Source organism: Suillus fuscotomentosus (genome assembly GCF_016647785.1).
Source record: "Suillus fuscotomentosus strain FC203 chromosome Unknown F5891scaffold_23, whole genome shotgun sequence".
NCBI lineage: Eukaryota > Fungi > Basidiomycota > Agaricomycetes > Boletales > Suillaceae > Suillus > Suillus fuscotomentosus.
Window position 1 is genome coordinate 124,361 of NW_024539535.1, and position 18,884 is coordinate 143,244.

The 18,884-nt window shown below is 48.1% G+C and overlaps 7 protein-coding genes across 7 annotated transcripts; 3 read left to right on the top strand and 4 right to left on the bottom strand.

Annotated features, from left to right (window-relative positions):
• Positions 1–36: 36 nt before the first annotated feature.
• F5891DRAFT_1029948 (phosphatidyl serine synthase-domain-containing protein) lies at positions 37–2,374 on the bottom strand. The gene is made up of 14 exons (XM_041361555.1): positions 2,090–2,374; positions 2,030–2,037; positions 1,905–1,969; positions 1,742–1,852; positions 1,420–1,681; positions 1,283–1,366; positions 1,167–1,232; positions 1,088–1,102; positions 993–1,038; positions 896–927; positions 655–846; positions 488–600; positions 267–438; positions 37–204 (listed from the first exon to the last, which is right to left on the bottom strand). Exons 1-14 carry the CDS (start codon positions 2,283–2,285, stop codon positions 121–123), a joined length of 1,446 nt encoding a protein of 481 aa, XP_041226663.1. The 5' UTR covers positions 2,286–2,374; the 3' UTR covers positions 37–120.
• Positions 2,375–3,421: 1,047 nt separating this feature from the next.
• On the top strand, positions 3,422–3,862 carry F5891DRAFT_1029950 (uncharacterized protein). Its single transcript, XM_041361556.1, has one exon. It carries the CDS (start codon positions 3,449–3,451, stop codon positions 3,659–3,661), a length of 213 nt encoding a protein of 70 aa, XP_041226664.1. The 5' UTR covers positions 3,422–3,448; the 3' UTR covers positions 3,662–3,862.
• A 2,748-nt stretch (positions 3,863–6,610) lies between these two features.
• Positions 6,611–8,095, top strand: F5891DRAFT_950944 (uncharacterized protein; the record flags this gene model as incomplete). The annotated part of the gene is made up of 6 exons (XM_041374998.1): positions 6,611–6,754; positions 6,806–6,850; positions 6,906–6,946; positions 7,002–7,081; positions 7,140–7,803; positions 7,870–8,095. 6 exons carry the CDS (start codon positions 6,611–6,613, stop codon positions 8,093–8,095), a joined length of 1,200 nt encoding a protein of 399 aa, XP_041226665.1.
• A 97-nt stretch (positions 8,096–8,192) lies between these two features.
• On the bottom strand, positions 8,193–9,632 carry F5891DRAFT_263095 (NRDE protein-domain-containing protein). The gene is made up of 4 exons (XM_041371126.1): positions 9,300–9,632; positions 9,059–9,235; positions 8,598–9,005; positions 8,193–8,537 (listed from the first exon to the last, which is right to left on the bottom strand). The coding sequence occupies exons 1-4, from the start codon at positions 9,341–9,343 to the stop codon at positions 8,291–8,293; spliced, it is 876 nt and encodes a 291-aa protein (XP_041226666.1). The 5' UTR covers positions 9,344–9,632; the 3' UTR covers positions 8,193–8,290.
• Position 9,633: 1 nt separating this feature from the next.
• On the top strand, positions 9,634–11,603 carry F5891DRAFT_1223662 (actin-related protein Arp6; the record flags this gene model as incomplete). Its single annotated transcript, XM_041369463.1, has 10 exons — positions 9,634–9,888; positions 9,938–10,052; positions 10,114–10,182; positions 10,231–10,354; positions 10,414–10,558; positions 10,604–10,759; positions 10,809–10,984; positions 11,038–11,173; positions 11,221–11,283; positions 11,336–11,603. The coding sequence occupies exons 1-10, from the start codon at positions 9,791–9,793 to the stop codon at positions 11,601–11,603; spliced, it is 1,350 nt and encodes a 449-aa protein (XP_041226667.1). The 5' UTR covers positions 9,634–9,790.
• Positions 11,604–11,775: 172 nt separating this feature from the next.
• On the bottom strand, positions 11,776–12,696 carry F5891DRAFT_979658 (uncharacterized protein; the record flags this gene model as incomplete). The annotated part of the gene is made up of 2 exons (XM_041376908.1): positions 11,776–11,830; positions 11,891–12,696. The coding sequence occupies 2 exons, from the start codon at positions 12,694–12,696 to the stop codon at positions 11,776–11,778; spliced, it is 861 nt and encodes a 286-aa protein (XP_041226668.1).
• A 3,258-nt stretch (positions 12,697–15,954) lies between these two features.
• On the bottom strand, positions 15,955–16,975 carry F5891DRAFT_1223668 (uncharacterized protein; the record flags this gene model as incomplete). The annotated part of the gene is made up of 4 exons (XM_041369464.1): positions 16,778–16,975; positions 16,688–16,716; positions 16,558–16,630; positions 15,955–16,505 (listed from the first exon to the last, which is right to left on the bottom strand). Exons 1-4 carry the CDS (start codon positions 16,857–16,859, stop codon positions 15,955–15,957), a joined length of 735 nt encoding a protein of 244 aa, XP_041226669.1. The 5' UTR covers positions 16,860–16,975.
• Positions 16,976–18,884: the final 1,909 nt, after the last annotated feature.

An 18,884-nucleotide genomic window follows, 5' to 3' on the forward strand; every position in this document is an offset into this window, starting at 1 on the left:
CCGTCGTATCCGTTTCTCTCTCAAACGTCGAGCAACTTAAGTTAACAGGCGAACTTCATTCACGCACAATAAGTACCCACAAGTAGTATATAAAGGATGTCAGCAACATAATTTGAAGTCTCACTGCACCTTCTTCCCCTTTCCTTTCCCTTTCCGCTTCTGCTTTTGCTTTCCGACGTACTTGCGCACGCTCGGCACGCCGAACTATATTTTCGATTTTAGCCAACGCCAGAGACACAAGCACTCAATGGACAAGGGGCACGCACCCTAATTGCCGGATACAATACCAGCAAGATTCCCCCAATCGCCCATGCCCACCGAACATACAATGGAAGTGGCTCCGTAAACCGACCCTTGCCCCATTTAGTGATGACCAGAAGTTCGGTCAAGATCGTGGCTAGAAGCAGCCACACATGTTGCCCCATTCGTTTCGCTTTTCTAAGAATGATGAGAAGATATTCGAGAGTCACTCGCACAGCATACATACCTCGGGTTGTTTATGTATTGGTAAAGCTCTCGTACGGCAGGCAATGCGCAAAGAAAGACGCCTGCTAGCCTTAGTATCACAATCGGATGATCAGGCTCCATCCAAAGGAGACTCTACAATTTCCGTGAGAATCGCAACCAGGGCAACGGGCACATCAGTGTGCTGACCTTGAGATAGAATGGATTCAACTCCGCAGCAAGGAAGACTGCTAGGAGCAGTACGACTATTAGATAGTGCAAGAATGATGCAGTCCCCTCCCATTTGAATGCCGTCCAGTCATGTGGGGAAAACTGGCTGAGCACACGGCGAGCCTTTGACCGCAATCCCCTAGTTTGCCGTAGACCGCGCCACTCGTAGGGCTGAAACATATATGTGTTTATAGCACACACAGACGAGGTGGTTGCTTACCTTCACTTCCAAATATTGACAAGTCTTCATGCCTATTATGTCGTATATGTCATATTAGCATTATATACATTTCTCATCCGAGATTCCTGATACTCACCCAGATAGGTTCCTAACCAGTTGCAGACTAGAACATCAAGTATCCACTGCGGAAGCAAAATTATCAAGTGTCAGGTCAAGACGATGATGGCGTACATGGTCCCACCAACACTGTCAGTCGACGAGTTTTTTTTAAATCAATGCTAATTGTCATGTGGTAGATTGGGCGGCATACCTCGGCAAAGTTCGCAAGTTGATGTTGTAGGCTATACTCTGCGAACTCAAATGCAATGCTCAGAATCTGAGGCTGAGATGTAGATCGGTATCAAAAAGAAGATAAATTAGGAATACCCAACAAAACCAATAGTCGCGCAGTATCATGGCCTTGCCGAACCAGCCCAGAGCGTGCGCTAGACAAAATATATCGATTGAATCCTATAGACTCATCAGCATCACTGAACTATGTAGCGACGGTAAAAATATCTCACCCAGATATTCTGCGGCGTCAATTCGCAGTGTTCCGCATAGCTCTTCTCAGGTAAAGGCCGGTTTAGTGAAGGATCCAAAAGGGTCATCATTCGTCGCGCAGAGTTCAGATCTTGGAATAGCAAGAAGACGAGAGCAAGCTCGTAAAGTAAATTGATTCCAAGTATCGCACGCCAAAATGCGGGGTGGGGACGAATGAATGGTCCATCCCGGAATTGGATCATCGAGAACATGAGGAATGAGACTACTGCAGCATAGGCGCCCCTGTTGAAGAATGTTGGTGGTTACTATCAAATTCCACACAAAGACATCATTCGAACGCACACACGCCGTTTGTCCCGGCCTTCTTCCAAAACATCCTGGGTCATAGCTACATAGCTTAATGCAGCCAGGCCAAAGCCGAGTGCAGTTAGCGTAATTGGCTTATAGAAAAACCTGAGGGCTGTGAGCACGAAAGACTAATATCATAATGCGTACAATTACTCACTCTATAGATGTATCATGCAACTCTTGGAAAGGCGCAATTCGCGTATATGACTCTGTCCTATCCGCCTATATGTTATGATTCCCACTCAATCTTTAAATTTAACTATTCCAAATTCGTCCACTCACATCATACCCTATGGAGAACGCTCAGATTGTGAGTTGCGCAAAAAAAACAGAGCCACTCACAGCGAACAGGTTTACCATTGAGCCCAGGTTCCGGCCTAGCATCGGGAGGCGGTGAGAGCAACGCGTCGGGATCTGATTCTCCCACTTGAGATGTGGGCGATGTATTCTCGGCTTCGTGAGCCATCGCAATGTAGATGATGGTTTGAATGCACGCAGCTAGCTGTAAGGGCTTGGCCTGCCCTGCTGCTCGTTTCATTTCAGTGACACGTGAGCAATGTTACCAATAAGGATCAGTTTTGATGGAATTTCGCTTTCCATGGAACCAAATTCTGAACAGAACCGCTGAGTGACAAGTTACAACCCTCAAGTTTTATTATAAGTACTCTACTATAACCGACCATAGAAAAAGAAGGCAGTCGTCCCTTTTTTGACGCGAATGTCAGATAGCATAGCATTGGGCGTATCGAGTCGCGGCGAACACAGGAAGGATCTCACGTATCCAGTGCGTAGGCCGAATGACGAGCATATGCAATTGCGGTCGATACGGGAACTAATTCATCATTTTCCTACATAGGCTTCCATGGTCGCTGCCCATGATATATGGAATGTCGGTCGTCCATCATTGATTAATCAATCGAACATTTGAAAAAAGGCACCAGAACATAATCATTGGTCAAGGCCAGGTACTGATGGCGGCCTGAACTCAGCGGTCAAATACTTGGCGAGAGTTCTCGAACCTTGCGACCGCCGCGGCAGGCGCTTTGATGGAAAGTCAGTCGAGTGCGCTTTCTAGCTTGTTCTGCGACATCAACCTGCCTCGATTTGCTGCTGCCAACCAACCAACCAACCGCCGAATCATCTTGCAAATCTAAATATCGCGTGCACGTGCGCGTTGACTAGTAATGAAAGGGGGCTGTGATGGGTTGTAATGTCCTGCTCTGTCCTGTCCTGTTGTAATCAAGTAAATGCTAACGGAATATTCTTTGATCAGCGATTGATCGCTTGCCATAAGTCGAAGGTGCATTTTCAAACATTGAACCCCATTTCGAACCGTCGGCATTTTTTAATTATATCACTCCTCTCCCGGTCAGTACACTTGCGTTTCAATTGTCAACCATATACGTCCCCGACACCAGACAAGCCATGTGGTCGAAACAACATCGATATGAGACCCTATTGAATCGCCGTCGAGAGCTGGCCCCTCTCCCATACTTCAGCGCCTTCACTTTTATCCATATCTGTCGAGATTAATTCATTTCACCCTCATTTTCTCATCAGTCATGTCAATTGAATACTCCGACGGCATCACGCTGTGCCAGCAGTTGCCCCCACCCGGATCTTCGGCCGGGCTTACCGGAGCGACTATCGTTCGGATGCTCCTCGTTTCATTTCGCGAGCTGTACGAACTTCGAACGTTGTATGCATGGCTTCAAGTTCTTCGACCTCTGCGGCCTTCTGCTCCACATGTTGTGGGGCATCCCCAGTTCGTTTCGAGGGACGAGGCCCTTGCGAGATTCGATACCTCCGTTTCGTAAGCGGGATGGCGAACAGAGAAGTCTGATGAATATCTGTTCCATGACACACTTTCATGACACATTAATGTCAGAACCAATAGCAATGGACACTATTTGATACCATCGGTGAGAGGTCTCTTCTCCGAGTGCTTCGCTTCGGTGGTATCAAACAATGTTGCCATCCGTGCCGGAACATTAGTCCATCTTTGCTATTCCTGATTTATTCTCAGACGTTTTTGACGCGACGGCGGTTAAATGCATGGATTAGGAGTACCGAAACTGGTTATGTAAACCTTCCGGTCTTCGTAATGCAACTTGGAGCATTTGGAGCATCATGATCATATGAACAATGGCGCAACTATCTCAGCTAGCGACAAGTTTACCGTAGGATTCAATTTAGGCGGTGCTTATCTGTCCACCAATCTGTGCGTACTAGTGTCCGACGGGACGATGAGTGCTTTTGTGGATACTCCGTGGGCTTCCCACTTGGTAGCAAAATTAAACATTCGATCGTCGTAGGGTTGAGGTTTTGCCAAGACTTTTAGACAGCAATTGATTGTCGATCCCATCAGTCTGGTAAAACGGTTGAGCTTTTCCTTCCGTCTTCTTCTCTCACTGGGCAATAGTACTAGCGTCCCTGCACATCTTGACTGATGGGTCTCCGTTTCATTTTGTACAAAGCACCTTCTCGAATTTCTAGAAGTACCAATACAAGGTGAGCTAGTAGCCGCTGGTGAACTTTCCACGTAACCGGTGATCGAATGCTGTCCTCGGATTTCCTCCTGACGATCCTCGGCGCAGGAACGAGGTACCTGAATGTGCCAGCGTCATTTTGGCGATCTCACGCCATTGACGTCCCTGAACCACCTGTGGAGGTGCGTGGCAAGGACCCCGGACAATGCCCGTAGAACCTTGATCCCGGAGCACGGGCCCGTTTCTGGAAAGTCCGGTGCGGATTCGTTCAGGGGATCATATCCCGCCAGATTTTTGGGTCTTGATACAAAGGAAACCTTTTCACTCCACGGGAGGCTTCTTGCGATGAGCGTAGACAACTGTCCCCTTAAGTAATCTCTATTTTACCCGTTATCTTCTAGCGTGATAATCTGGTATTGCGCCTGTCAAGAGTCCGTCCAGTGATCAGTAGCGGGACTGTTGTAGACAGTAGTCAGCATGAATAGAAGTTGTTTAGCCGTAGAAGCGCGCGTTGATAACAATAGAATGCGGTCGCCGCGGGAATCGATCGAAATCCCTCGCAGAATTGTTACTTGTAAGTTTTTGAAAGATTGAAGGGGGCAGCAATGGCGTCAGTGCTGGCAATAGCACCGTACTTACCTGTCGTGCCTTTCCCCTCCTGGGGGGCTACAACCAAATATGATACGATTTGATCACATCATGTTGAGGAATATACTGACTCGAAAGTCCTGAGAGGGGATGTACGATGCCAAAGTCGCCGGTGGTCGATGAGAGTAACCAAGAAAGGCAAGGAAGGGTCAATTATGCAGCGGCCGGCTGCATTAGCGGAATTTCTACTAAGGGGGTGGCGATTTGTTTCCATCCCGAGCTGCTCGTTCGACTTGCGAACGGCGTGTTCTTGCTGCTCCTTCAGTAAGTTACGAGTTAGCTGACGCCACGTCGTACGGATGGGGACTTTTGATCGGACCATGTTAGCTTGGTACCCTAGTTGATTACGCACCTCCACAATGCCGATAAGTTTATCCAAACGCTGGAGCCACGGATTCGAAGTCATGGTTGGCGTGATTCGCAAGAATATCGGCATGGTCAGTAGCTTCATCGTAGGACCAGAGTGCGCGCTCACGGTCAGTCGAGGCTTCTGTGCACTAATCAGCAAGCGTTGTAGGTGACTAAAGGACTTTTGCTAAGTGGTCTGTTGTCCTCCGTGGTCGGACTCTGAAGCTTGAGGAGAGAAGCAAGTAGAGGGCAACCGCCTGTATCCGGACCGATGTAGATTTTGAAATGGACATGGAGGTCATCTAGATCTGGGGTCCTAGTAAAGTCGCGGGATTTTACCAAAGTCATCAAGGATCATTAAGGAACCTCTACCTCGAAGTTGTTAACGACGTTTATGAGCAGAACCTAGAGCCCATGTGCCCGAGAAAGTACTGATATTGCGGTGGTATTCATTTCAAGCGGGGGTCTCGGAAAGTGCCTTGTGGACTGAATACGTGACGTCGGGATATTCCGCGACGGGCACAACAAATCGAATTCGGTGTTCTCCAGGCTTGGTTCTCAGTGATGAATATTTTGCCTGAGTTTTTCCAATCTGGCAGACATTAGTAGTGATGCCCATCGAGGTAATAGTGGTCTGTGGTGGCCCTGTTCGGTTTGACTGTCGTCGAGTAGAAATACCTGATTGGAATCTGACCATACATTAGAAAAGGAAGATCAGAGCCAAAAATGCGGTAGGTTCGTAGTTCAAACTCAACTCAGATCAAGACTGTCCTTGCCGACTATAGCGGATCCTTTATGGATTCCCCCGATCTTGACAAGACAATGCCCTCTCCGAGCCAAGACGTAAGCATAGCGCTGTCCGTCTTGTGATAGGGGATACTGGAGCAGAGGTGAACGCACGGTTGACGTTATTGGGACCTCAGAATTCCCCCGTTATTCTCAGGCAAGAAATGACGTCGGGTGATCCGTGAAATGCGAGATATCAAAGTTCAGGTAGACGGTGAACTAGTAACTAAACTATAGGTGGATGTCGCGGCGGTGTTCGCTGAGATTTAACTTTTCTGATGGGATTTCCGAGGTCACACTGCTTTTGCATTTAGACTCTCTAGTGCGCGGTGGCTGAGTAGGAAGGAGATGTGTCCGAATTAGGTAATCCAGGTCTGCGCTCACACGTTGTATTTATGTCACTGGAAGGCAACCTTGTACAGGGCTGGATCCCACAGAGTCCACTTTTTGCGAAGAAGTCTACATCAGCCCGAGGTGATCTGGATCTCAAAAGATCTCTTATGGTCTGTTACTTAATGCCCCGTCAACACATAAGTAACACTAGCTTTATTCTCTTAATCTCGTTTCAGCTCGTTCCTTCCTCGCCTCTTGAATGTCCTCTGATTCCTTTCAACAACCACTACAGCTAAAAGGCGAAATCATGGATCTCGAATTCACCGTCGATACTGACCACCGCAAGAGAAGACGCAATAGAACAACTCAGTCATGTCTTAATTGTCATACCTCAAAGCGCAAGGTTCACTCCCTTTCTCTCTCAAACCCGTACCCATCTTTGACGCGCAACTAGTGTGATAGAAAACGTCCGTGCCAGCGATGCATACAACTCGGCTTAGTACACTCCTTCCTTTTCGCCTCTCTTATTACATATTAATTCCTCGTTTTTTCAGACTGGCCTTTGTGTCTATGAGATCGATGACCCAGCACTCAGGTTTGTGTTTTTTTGGTGGCGTCCTACCACTTTGAGCTTATCTCATATAACTCAGGGATGATCCCACGATCGATGAAGCTACTCGTTTGAGGAACAGAATTGCAGAACTCGAAAGTCTCGTGAGGGAGTTGCGTGGTCCGTATCACTCACTCAAATCCCATTGCAGCACTCTTACCTCTCTCCTTTACGGCAGGTAAACCTCATCCTCGTTGGGCTGATGCCAATTTCCGAGACGGAGATCCATCTGAAAGATGGCATTCACGAGCTGCCAAGAACAACATGCAACTCAGACGGCGTGGTCGGTCTGACGACGTACTAGAGCGCGCCAACCTAGAACCCCGGGGCTTGGTTTCTGCCGCTGGTGCGCCCATCAAAATTGAACCCGTTACAGACATCTCCCAGCCCCATCTGTATCGCTTTACACCATCCCCTCCGGCTTCCTACTCCGCATTTCATTCAGATAACTCTTCATCGCCACCATTTGAGCGTCAAAACGGTCATCATTACAGCAACAGCTTGCCTAGTAATGGGCGCTCCATGCCGTACTCATCCCCCACATCCAATCAGAACATGACGTATAGCCATCACCATACCGACTCCTCGTTTCAAGAAAACGGTCACGTCTATCCGATGAACTCCGCCGAACAAGATAAAGTTTTTGGCAATCATTTCTCTGACTCCCCCGTCTCGCATTCTTTTTGCTCGTGCCGAACAAACCCTGCCACCGGTCATGCCCTCATATCTCTGAGTCATCAACTACAAAGTACACTGAACTCCTTAAGGCAGTATGCTCAGCATCCCGAGAACACCCAGTGCCAGCTGTTCAGGCGCATCATTGAATTGCATGATATCATGCGGTGTGTTGTCCCTGCCTTGCCTCGCGGCGACCTCGTGTTCATATTAACTAATTTGTTTGTGGTGAGAACTAGTGGTAATGATCCGGATGAGGCATCGGGATCACCATATGGAACCCTTCCCACACCTACCGAAAGCGATATTTTGTCGTCGCATTCGTCCTCAAGTACCCCGTTCCACGGATCCTCATCAGCTTCTGTATCAGAGTGGAATGCCATGGCTTCTTCGAGATATAATCCATACTTCCCCGTTTCCCCAACTGAACAGGGTTTGTATAGTAATATCATCACATGAGCGGGCATCCGCTCCATCGTGAGCCACTCTTACCAGCCCCTTTCAAATATATTTACTTCGTCGTGCTGGCTATGACGATGCTATGATGATGCCTTCAGTCTCTTGTGCCTTAGAGTAGTAAAAAAACTACAGCACTTGTATATTACATGCCCTGTACTATCATCATACAACGTGCGGCGAACTACATAGACATCATTAATGAACCGGCTCCAATACAAAACGGAATTCACGCTGCGAGGAATGATCTGACAGTACAGGCTTGGCATCAACGACCTTCCATCTATCTCTTTCGATAAACAATACTTCCCCGGTTCTTTTCACAAGTATCACCGTCGAAAGACGCGTTCCATAGAATTCTTGCGACCCTTGCATTATAAATGGTTCCACCTGGACTGTATTCCTCAACTCTGAGCGTGCGCTTGGCAGCTGCGAAGGCTTCCAACTGGGAAATTTGACCAAAGTAAGTGCGGAAGGGCTAGACTTGTCGCGTGCTTATACCCACGTCAATAGCTCAAACAGATTGTCGGCTAGTTCCTTCTCCGGGGTGGTCGGCGAGACCGCCTTGATGATTGATTTGAACAAATGAAGCCCGTGTTGGACTTTTGGCCACAATTCAGCACCTTTACCATCAATTCCGTTTGACAACCCTCCACATCTTCTCTCGGCATCAGTCAGCGAACGGACAACGAGCGTTCCTCCTCCGCCATGGTTGGTGACATACGTTCCATCGAACGTCAAGGCGTGTTCACCACGGGTAGATGGTGTCAAGAGTAATAAATTAAAGCCTGCATATTTAGCATCGGGAGGGATAAGATTGTGTACGTCCTCTTCTGAATCGGACGAAAGAAAATTGGCAACGAGGTCGCCCCTGGAAGAACCATACGTCTTGTACTCTTCTGTGATGTTCGTTCTGTGAGAAAAAATGTTGTCAGGGGCGTGCAACCTGGTGAAGCGGGAACGGACAAAAAGGCAAGTCTTCCGGACCGATTGACACCCAACCAGGTTCCACCGGCACGAACGTCAATGCCAGAGAGAATATTTCCCTCTGGAAGGCTATGCTCCTTTGGCTTATCGAATGAATGAAAGCGAGCGAATTCGGTGGGTCGTTCGAGGTATTCGTCACGGTTACTGCAAAGCACACTTAATTTGCCGCGTAGTCATTGTCGTGTCATGATAACGTATAAGATAGAAGGGCGGGACGTACAGGGCATATTCCGGGTGCTCGAGCGTGTAAAAACCAACGCACATCTTGATGGTTAGTTATTTCAGGCGCAAATCAAGAGATCAGAAATAAGGTGCAATGTCGCATGACTGCGATTATCGCTTCAGCATCAAAAATGGGTTCGCAGCGCGTTACTCGCAGATATTAAATGATGTTATGAGCTAGGTTTACGATGGACCCTGTGAACGATGTGTCACGTAGGGAAAGTCGATACTGACTTTGAACGTCGGCTGTTCCCACTGGTGATGATTCGGGCGTTCCTCAGCTTGAGAATTTGGCAGAGAGAATGCGCAAAGTGACGAGATCGATGAAGAATAATGGTGATTCTCACGGAGGTCTCTTCAGCGAGAGCTCGTACCGTTCTCACGTGCACATAACGTCCACGCGGGCCCAAAAAGTTTTGATCGCCGTTGGCCCCTACGGTACACCTTGACGGCTCGAGTCGCAGGATCTTTCACCCCGCCGTGAAACTTATGCAGCCTCAGATCACGGTCATATTGGATAATGGTGCCTCTTCAATCAAGGCTGGTTTAGCCAGAGGACCTGAGGGAGATGATGACGACCAGCCCAAGTAAGAGTGCCTGCTTTTGAGAACGACCTGACGCTAGAGGAAACTCAAGATTGATCTCGAATGCCATCGTGCGCTCAAAAGGTGATAAAACAACGTATTTTGGTCATCAGTTGGAACGATGTCGGGATTATTCTGCTCTTCATTACCGTCTGCCTTTTGAAAAGGTTCGTGATCAAAATGTCATTCTTCTATACAAATTTGTCATTATCTGTGGAAGCACTGCAGGGTTATCTGGTGGACTGGGATGCACAAAAAGCTGTTTGGGACGGCGTATTCTCGTCCGAGGTTCTGAACGTGCGTACTTCTGGTTCTGGTTGGATGACACGCTGACTAGGCACCTAGGTGGACACCGCCGAGTCATCATTGCTCATTACAGAACCGTACTTCAATCTGCCAAATATTCAAGATGTTTACGATCAGTTTGTCTTTGAGGAATACGAGTTTTATTCTTATCACAGATGTACACGTAAGTGACATCGTTCCGACCCTCTTCGCATCACTCAGCTTTTTTATTATCATCATAAGCGGCTGCAACGATCCCCTTTGGCCATCTTTTTCAAGCGGGCGGGCCATCGCCACCCGAGTGCCTTGTTGTTATCGATTCGGGGTTCAGCTTCACGCATGTAGTACCTATCATCAACAATCAAATACAATGGTATGCCGTGAAGAGGTGAGTTATATAAATCGACTAGAAGATTACCGCTTATATGGTTAGGCTCGATGTAGGCGGCAAGTTACTAACTAACCAACTGAAAGAACTTGTCTCATATCGCCAGTGGAATATGATGGATGAAACTTACATCATGAATCACGCCAAGGAGACATGTTGTTATGTGTCCACAGGATTCTTCGAAGACCTGGAGACCTGTCGGTAAGATCATGTCCGTTTGGCGATAGCGCAATTACCTAACCCCTGAAAGCTCGAATCCTAAAAAGAATAGCATAGTTCGGGAATATGTACTGCCAAATTTCTCAATCAATAGGCCTGGCCGCATCAGACTTCCCAACGAGGAGTTATCGACCACTGACCAAGTTCTTCACATGGAAAACGAGCGATTTACAATTCCCGAGCTGTTGTTCCGTCCCGATGACATCGGTCTGTTTCAGTTACTCATACACTGCACGGCCATATGAAGTACATCCATCTAGGCTTAGAACAGTCAGGGCTGGCAGCAACCGTGGCTGCGTCTATCGCGCTCCTTCCGCATGACCTTCGGGGCATGTTTTGGGCAAATATTGGTTTGATCGGTGGTAGTACCAACTTCCCAGGATTTTACGAGCGACTGTAAGGTTTTTTTATGTCATGTCATATCAAATAATCACTGCCCGCAGATCATCCGAACTGTTGTCACTTACCCCGGTCGAATATGATCTGCAGATATACCGGTCAGAAGAGTACGTCCAACATTCCCTGAGCATTGCTATACCCAATGTGACAAAATATTAGTGCTATAACCGAAGCTTATCGCTCCGCAATTGCTTTTGTGAATGATCCTGCATTCTCAGCGCACGTTGTTACAAGGGAGGAGTATCTTGAAGTCGGCAGCAATGCCTCGCGAAGGAAATTTCCAGGGTGGCAATCATCATCTGCACCTGGGGACGCAGATATTAGCAAGATCACGCAGGAATCAATGATCGAAGATCGAGGCCAGCCCAGCCGCAAGCCTAACCGTTCACGAATGCGCACGACCACCGCACCAGGCCGACGCAGATAGTGGCATGCACACGTTCGGTATTTGCGGATCAACTACGATTAGATGCTATACATTTACACTTAAGCCTTAGCACCTCCGTCACCCTTTACTAATGTCAACTTTTTATAACTCGTGATTTGCGTATCAAACTTAGTACATGTAGCACATGATCTCCAACCGCCGGTTCAAACTATTACTCGTCAAGAGCACTGGATTCGTGATCTCTTGGCGTGCGTCCCGCGATGATACTAAAAATTATCGTTTAGTCAGAACCAGGAACTGATCAATGTCATGGCTAAATGAGTCACCTTTCAAGAGAGTCGATATCTCCTACGAAACTCAAAGGTTCCTTTATGCCCGGATGGTTCCTAATGTCGAACCAAATCTCGGCCGGAAAAGCGAAAGTTGTCACCAAAAGCCTTCCCAGTGTGGCTTTGGCTTCATCGTCCAATATCGTATGGAGAGATTCCAATCGGCTATAATCCTGTCCTGCCTTATTCTCGAAGAGCTCAAGATCTTCGTTACGAAGCTCGAATACCAGCGCCGACGGGTTCGTCTGGCGGATGCAAAGGCGAACCCCGAATGTCGTCCACTGCCTGTGGTCAATCCAGGGGAACAAGATGCTGGTGTGGAGCGCAGAGCTGTCCACCGGTTCGGTGCTGCTGACAGGAAAAATGGGGATGCAGTGGTTTGCAACCTCTGAGGGCTGTGGCGTATCTTTGGATACAAAGTGAACGATCACTTCTTCGACCGTGGTGTCGTCGTCTTCATTCCATCTCACGAACGCCGAGGTTACAAGCCCGAGATACCGCCCAGGGGTATACTGGCAGATTTTGCGGTATACCTCGGAGTCCTCTGGATATTCTTGCGCGAGCTCTGCTGTTGACAACGCAAATACGATGAACGTCCCTGGGCGTATTTTTGCGCTTGTTCGGTTTTGTGGAGGCGTCAAGATGTCAAAAGAGGATGTGAGTGCATCTGCTGATTGGCTTTCTGTGATGCTGTACCGCCGCTCGGTGTCAAAATCCTCAAACATCCTGTAGACATCTGCGCTAGATGGTATCCAGTAGTTGCTCGAAGGAGACGGTGGCGATAGAGATTGGAGGCGTGACATGTTGATAGATAGATGCTGACGGTTAGTCTGGTACGCTGTCAGTGCCGCCGCTCTAGCTTATATAGGTTTCAGAGGGTGGAAGACAGGCTGTGGCACGAACAACGCTTCCACCGATGTGGTGGCCCAAGCGCTGTGGCAAGATCTGAACAATAGCGCGAATGCCTAATGATATTCTGTCAGCATGTTCCACTTTTTAATTGACCTTTTGTTTGTTGATCAAGGACCACAGGTGATTGATGAACACCTCTGCACCGTACAAGCGTCTTGACACTTGAGTGCCACAGAAGTTCGGATCAGTCTACTTAGAGTGTTTCACATGCTCGTTCCCAAGTTTGTGGACACCCACGAACCTAGGCGTACGCTTGCCGATTGTAAAGTGACGTTCCTCCAATCCGCACCGTTCTAGATGACCGTGGTGTATTATTGCTCCTGTCGGGGGGTGTGCTATTCCATTCCCTTGCAGCTTTGTAATATCCAGTCGCAGACATCTCGGCTCACATACCAAGGAAATGAAATCAATACCTTTCCCTCGTGTCGAACGCGCGTGATCATTATCGCAGATCATGGTCTCGGCCCCCCTATTTCGTCACGGTGTTCATCGATGTCTTCCCGGATTCACTAGATCACGGTAGATCTGCGCCCATTAAACACCACGGGGACCGCTGACAATTTCAATTACGTGGAACATCTGGTGTTCGAAGAAGATATGAAATATCATGCCTTCATGTCCAGTAACGAGGTACCATGATGTCATTGACGCTCGACTGGTGTGCCGAACTACAGTTATGTTTTTTGGGGATCAGATCGATCAACGTCCTTCTTCCAATTCGAATTTCGATTGGTGCGATCTAGCCGTTAATGTTTATCGGAAACTTTGTGACCACCGATCGATGTCGTGGTACACATTGTACTTGTCACGTTCCTCATGTCATCAGCGTTCCTCCATCAACTTGATAACTCGCCAGTTCATGCTCGGACCTATAAAGAAAGGGACGTTGCCCCCTTCCAACAAAGACACGACATGAAATATCTGCGATTCCATTCTGTATGAACAATCACCGCCCACCGTCAAAAGTATCAACGTTCCAGCAGTCCGTTTAGCATCTTTCTATTATTGCATGTGTACCTATTGCTTTGGTCTAGTCTTTGATCGAACATAGATAGCATTTTTGAAATGTCCGTGAGACAGCTCATCAGTTTTCTAGGAAGATTTTCATCTGTTAAGATGCATTATTGAGCCATACTATCGGACGCACCGCTTGCAGTGATACCCCCATCTACTTTTGTTTCAAAACTTCCGTTTTACTAATGTGTCCTCTTAGGGATGACAACAAAATTTACGTATACCGTTCAATTGATTCGGCTGAGTATCATCTTGGGGTTGCGCCCCATGCAGACGTAATTCTATGGGCGCTGTTGTGCTTGTGTGAGTAGTGAGAACGAGTAAAAATGTATGCTTGATTGCAAGCAACTATTTTCGGGAAGAAGCCCCGCAGGGGTAACCTTGCCCGGTATTGGCCCCGACCTGTGCAAAGTGAGCCGAGGCGAGTTGCGATTCCCACATCAGCAGGAGCGAATGCTACGCAGCGAAATGAACCTCGGACCCCCAAATCGTAGGAGCCGTAAAGTGACGCATCGAGGTGAGGCTAGATGAGGAGACGGCGAGTAACAACAGTAGTAAGAAGGCATCCGCGTGAGCATCGGAGCACAAGTGAGGGCATCTGTCAGTGCGGGCATCTGCATCAATGCAAGCGTCCATGTTCGCGAAAGCGCGGGAATCCACATGAGCACAGCAGTAGGTGTTAGCAAGAATGATACTCTCCACTGGCGCAAGGTGTCATGGTAACTGAGTGGAACTCATCAGGTTGAGACCTGACGAGGGTTCACAACGGTGAACTTCTTACACGAGTAAGCTTGAGAGAGCAGTGCTATAGCACCTCTAAGTGCTCTCTACTCATGGCCGGCTTCCCCGCCGGACTCGCCTTCATTGCATGCAGATGTACAACATCCCCTCTTCCGGTCCCTAGGATGAAGAGTCCCATTCCGAATATTTGGGCGATTGACTTGGCAAGACAGACTTGGATGATGATGGAGATCCCGAGGGCTGAGGTTGGCTGCGGGAAAGGCACTTCCGCATCACTAACATAGTATTGTATCTTACAAGGTGGTTCCCGGACCTCAAGGCAGAGGTAAGTTGAGGATCTTGTCGAAGAGAAACAAAGAGTTTGTGGATTCATGGTGCTCGATGCTTCGGACCAGAGGATGGTTGATATTTTACAAGCCGCGATTTTATTGGATGCCTTGTGGGCCCGGTGATTGATACGGTGCAGAGCTGTAGCGCTGACCGCTGATTAGTCTGATCAACAAGAACTTGTAAGTGGCACTTTTATTCGTCCGTGGCATTGAAGTTTGAAGTGAGCAACCGTGAGAAAACGAACACTTCGCGCACCACGATCAGCGCCTGTATGTACTATATAGCTATATACTGAATATGAATATTGATATAGATAGCCCTATGACGATCATAGAACCGTCCTGCAGCCTATCATGTATTCTCTTACACTCAACACCTTGCATTGGTTATACCGTTACAGTAATCCTGAGCAAGCAGCCGCCTATCGGAAGTTCTTTCTTTGTCCTGATGATCGTCTTCCCACTGATTCTTGGCAGGTTCTGGCCGTGGTATTTCACCTGGCAAAATTCAAACTAATTTCTCCAAAATTAATTGGCAACACGGCAGCATTTTGCAAACAACTTCAAGTTGAACGCTTGCGACATACGTCGTTGGTAGACGGTCTGGTAGCAAAGCGTCATGACAGGTACGTTCTCGCTTGGTCATTGCTTTTTAGCACCAATCCTTGAGTGCACTGGCAGTGGATTACCGCATAGATCTATACAAAGTGTATCTTAAATTCATGTTCTTCATCGAGCTACGTCAAGTTCTCATGTGGGTCACCAGCCTTGTTCAAATTAAGTCGTTCCTGCAGTTGTAGATTCCTGTTATGGCTCTCCACCAAGGAAGAAAACATAGCATCAGTACTGAAGAGGTGACGGCAGGTTGGGGTCTAGTGTACCTAATATAGCAGCACAAAGTAATGTACCTCGCGCCAGCAATCAAATACCAGCTCGGTAGTTAGGTTTTGGCAAATTCTAAGGAGACTTTATAACAATGAGTAAGCATGAAATACTGAGTAGTGCCCGTGATAATTTCAACGGAAAACACTGAAACTTACAAAAAGGTCATGCCAGCCGTCACATCTAGGCAGCTTTGGCGACATCACCGTCGTCGTCGTCGCCATCGCCCCTCTTTGCAGCTTTGGCGACATCACCGTCGTCGTCGTCGCCATCGCCCCTCTTTGCAGCCTTGGCGACATCACCGTCGTCGTCGTCGCCATCGCCCCTCTTTGCAGCTTTGGCGACATCACCGTCGTCGTCGTCGCCATCGCCCCTCTTTGCAGCCTTGGCGACATCACCGTCGTCGTCGTCGCCATCGCCCCTCTTTGCAGCTTTGGCGACATCACCGTCGTCGTCGTCGCCATCGCCCCTCTTTGCAGCCTTGGCGACATCACCGTCGTCGTCGTCGCCATCGCCCCTCTTTGCAGCTTTGGCGACATCACCGTCGTCGTCGTCGCCATCGCCCCTCTTTGCAGCTTTGGCGACATCACCGTCGTCGTCGTCGCCGTCGCCCCTCTTTGCAGCCACGGCGACATCACCGTCGTCCGGATCCCCCCTCTTAGCAGCCTTGGCGACATCACCGTCGTCCGGGTCCCCCCTCTTGGCGTATTCTGACTCTGGCTCGCGCTTCTTTGCTGCAAAAGGGTTGATCTATAAACGAGTAAATGGCGGATGAGTGTGTCCCACCTCCAGTACCGCCGCCGCCATAGCTAGAATATCCCACGGGGTTGGTCTCGAGCTTTACTGCAAAAGGGTTGATCTATAGATGAGTAGATTGCAGATGAGTGTGTGTCCCACATTCAGGAACGTCTCCAACGAGATTGGTCTCGAGGGCCCCTCGCTTGGCTGAGTGATACATTGTGGCATCTGAGTGGATATGATAATGCTGATGATCATGAATACTCACCATATCGTCTCACCGGCGTGGGTGACGCCACAGCGAGGATGGCGAGAGGTATAAGCGCAATAAAGCGTGCAGAGAGTCGCATCTTCAGGGATAGTAAGAGAAGTGACTACTTTGTCGATGCACCACTGAAAATCCAAGAGGGTTTTTATGCAGCTTAGCAGGTCCGCTCGGCCTCTTCCATGAACAATTGCGACCTTCGGTCAGATTTTCGATATCTTCAAGATACGGTACGCCACGATACAGCGTGCGATATCTGGTATGGAACTAAGACCTGGCGACAAATAAAGAGTTCGATAAATCAGCTGTGACAAATTGCATGGTAACTGCTCAACGATTGATACGAGTGAGTCCTACACAAAAGCTTCATCGTTATGATTTACGGTACATTCATAGTTAGCCAGCGTTTGATGGCGTGCTAGGATCTTCCACGTTAATTACGCATGAATTAAAATTAAAATGACCAACATTATCGAGCCTATCATTTCAAAGATCGTACTTTCCTTTGCCCTTATTTTCGAATGACAATTGAATTGTCATTGAAAAGTTCCCTGACGTTAAGCAAGTGAAATTGTGAAGTGCTTTCTGTACCAGAGCGCGACAGTTTAAGGCGTGGCCTGTACGCGAGATCTGTCGATCTGCTCGTGGTTCACTGGAGCTGAGCAGGACCATAAGAAATCACGTACATCAAGACCTAGTAAGATGTTAGAATCCACATACTATAAAAGTCAGAAAGCGTACTTTGGTTTCACTTTATGAAGAACCAGCCTTTCATCTCTACCCTGAGAATCATCGCACGCTGCTGTGAGAATCTGCTCTGGTATCACCCAATGCGAGAGTATCCCGTCCCGTTATAGCTGCCGAGTACTCTGCGACCGTCCTGATAGGATAATTGCATTGCAGAACGACCGCCGCGCGAGAACGCCACCACATCGGAGGGCTGATATCGAGCAGCTTTTGTGCCTTCCACAGGTGGTGTAGTCCCTGGATACCAATGCTAGCAGGGCGCAAACTGGGTCCAAAATAAATTTGGTCTGGACATCACCAGCCTGTTTCTACGTGGAGATATCCCAAGAGCAGAAGACGTGACTGATACCTGCCGAGGAGTGCGCAGAGATAGGCATTGTCGATTCGGAGGTCGATCATGATATGAGCGATGAGTTTCATTCAACTATAGTCTCCCCTAATCAGACCATATAGAAGGTAGCCGTTCTTCTTAGCTCTTATCCAATCAAGCTGAAAGTTGGTGTGGCCACTGGCCATTTAAACGAGCAAGGCGCTTGGGGGCCGTTTGGTCCCATATTTGAATATCTTTATCAGTAGCATTGATGCCGAATTGACCAGTTGGAGGAATTCGGACGCAAGGCGCACACGAGAGATGATCGCCTTTCCTCTGGCGCTAGTGTCCCATAATATGATTGTACGATTCTATGACCCACTGATCAGGACTCGGATGTCACCATCAGCGGAATCATCCAATTCATCCACAACGTCGGTGTGAGACGACCTAAAGGACTTGCGACGACCATTCCACTCTTAGCATCGCATACCAAAAACGCTCTCGCCAGCATTGACTGCCAGCATGTTGGAGTGGGCTATGTTGATTCTCAAACGAATGCTGCTCGAGAAAGGATGGATAGTCATGGATTCAATTCTAACATGGCACGTGGCTCTGACCTCTACCGGCAAACTCCGCACCACCCTGGGCCTAGGCTAGCCGCTACTCCAATTAACTTATACGAGCTCACGCCCGTTGTGCCTTCGGCACAAATCGAAGGAGCGCGTAGCGCTCCTTCAGGGGAGGAAAATGAGTGTTGTTCCTTCATCACAGGAAGCCAAGGAGGGCTACGCCCCTCCTTTGGCTTCCTGGCCTCAGGCTGCATCCTAATAAATTGTGCATTTTGAATTATTTTGAAATATATTTATGAGCAGCTTTCCAAAAAAACTCAAAGTACAATCTATCACACCACATAAAAGTATATAGTACATAAGATCAGTCAGTGCCATGTTCTTTGAGCAGGATTTTGACCAATGTAAAAATACACTCTACTACACAACATAAAATTACAAAATATGTAACAGTATCATTGAATGTATTTATTTTCTCATT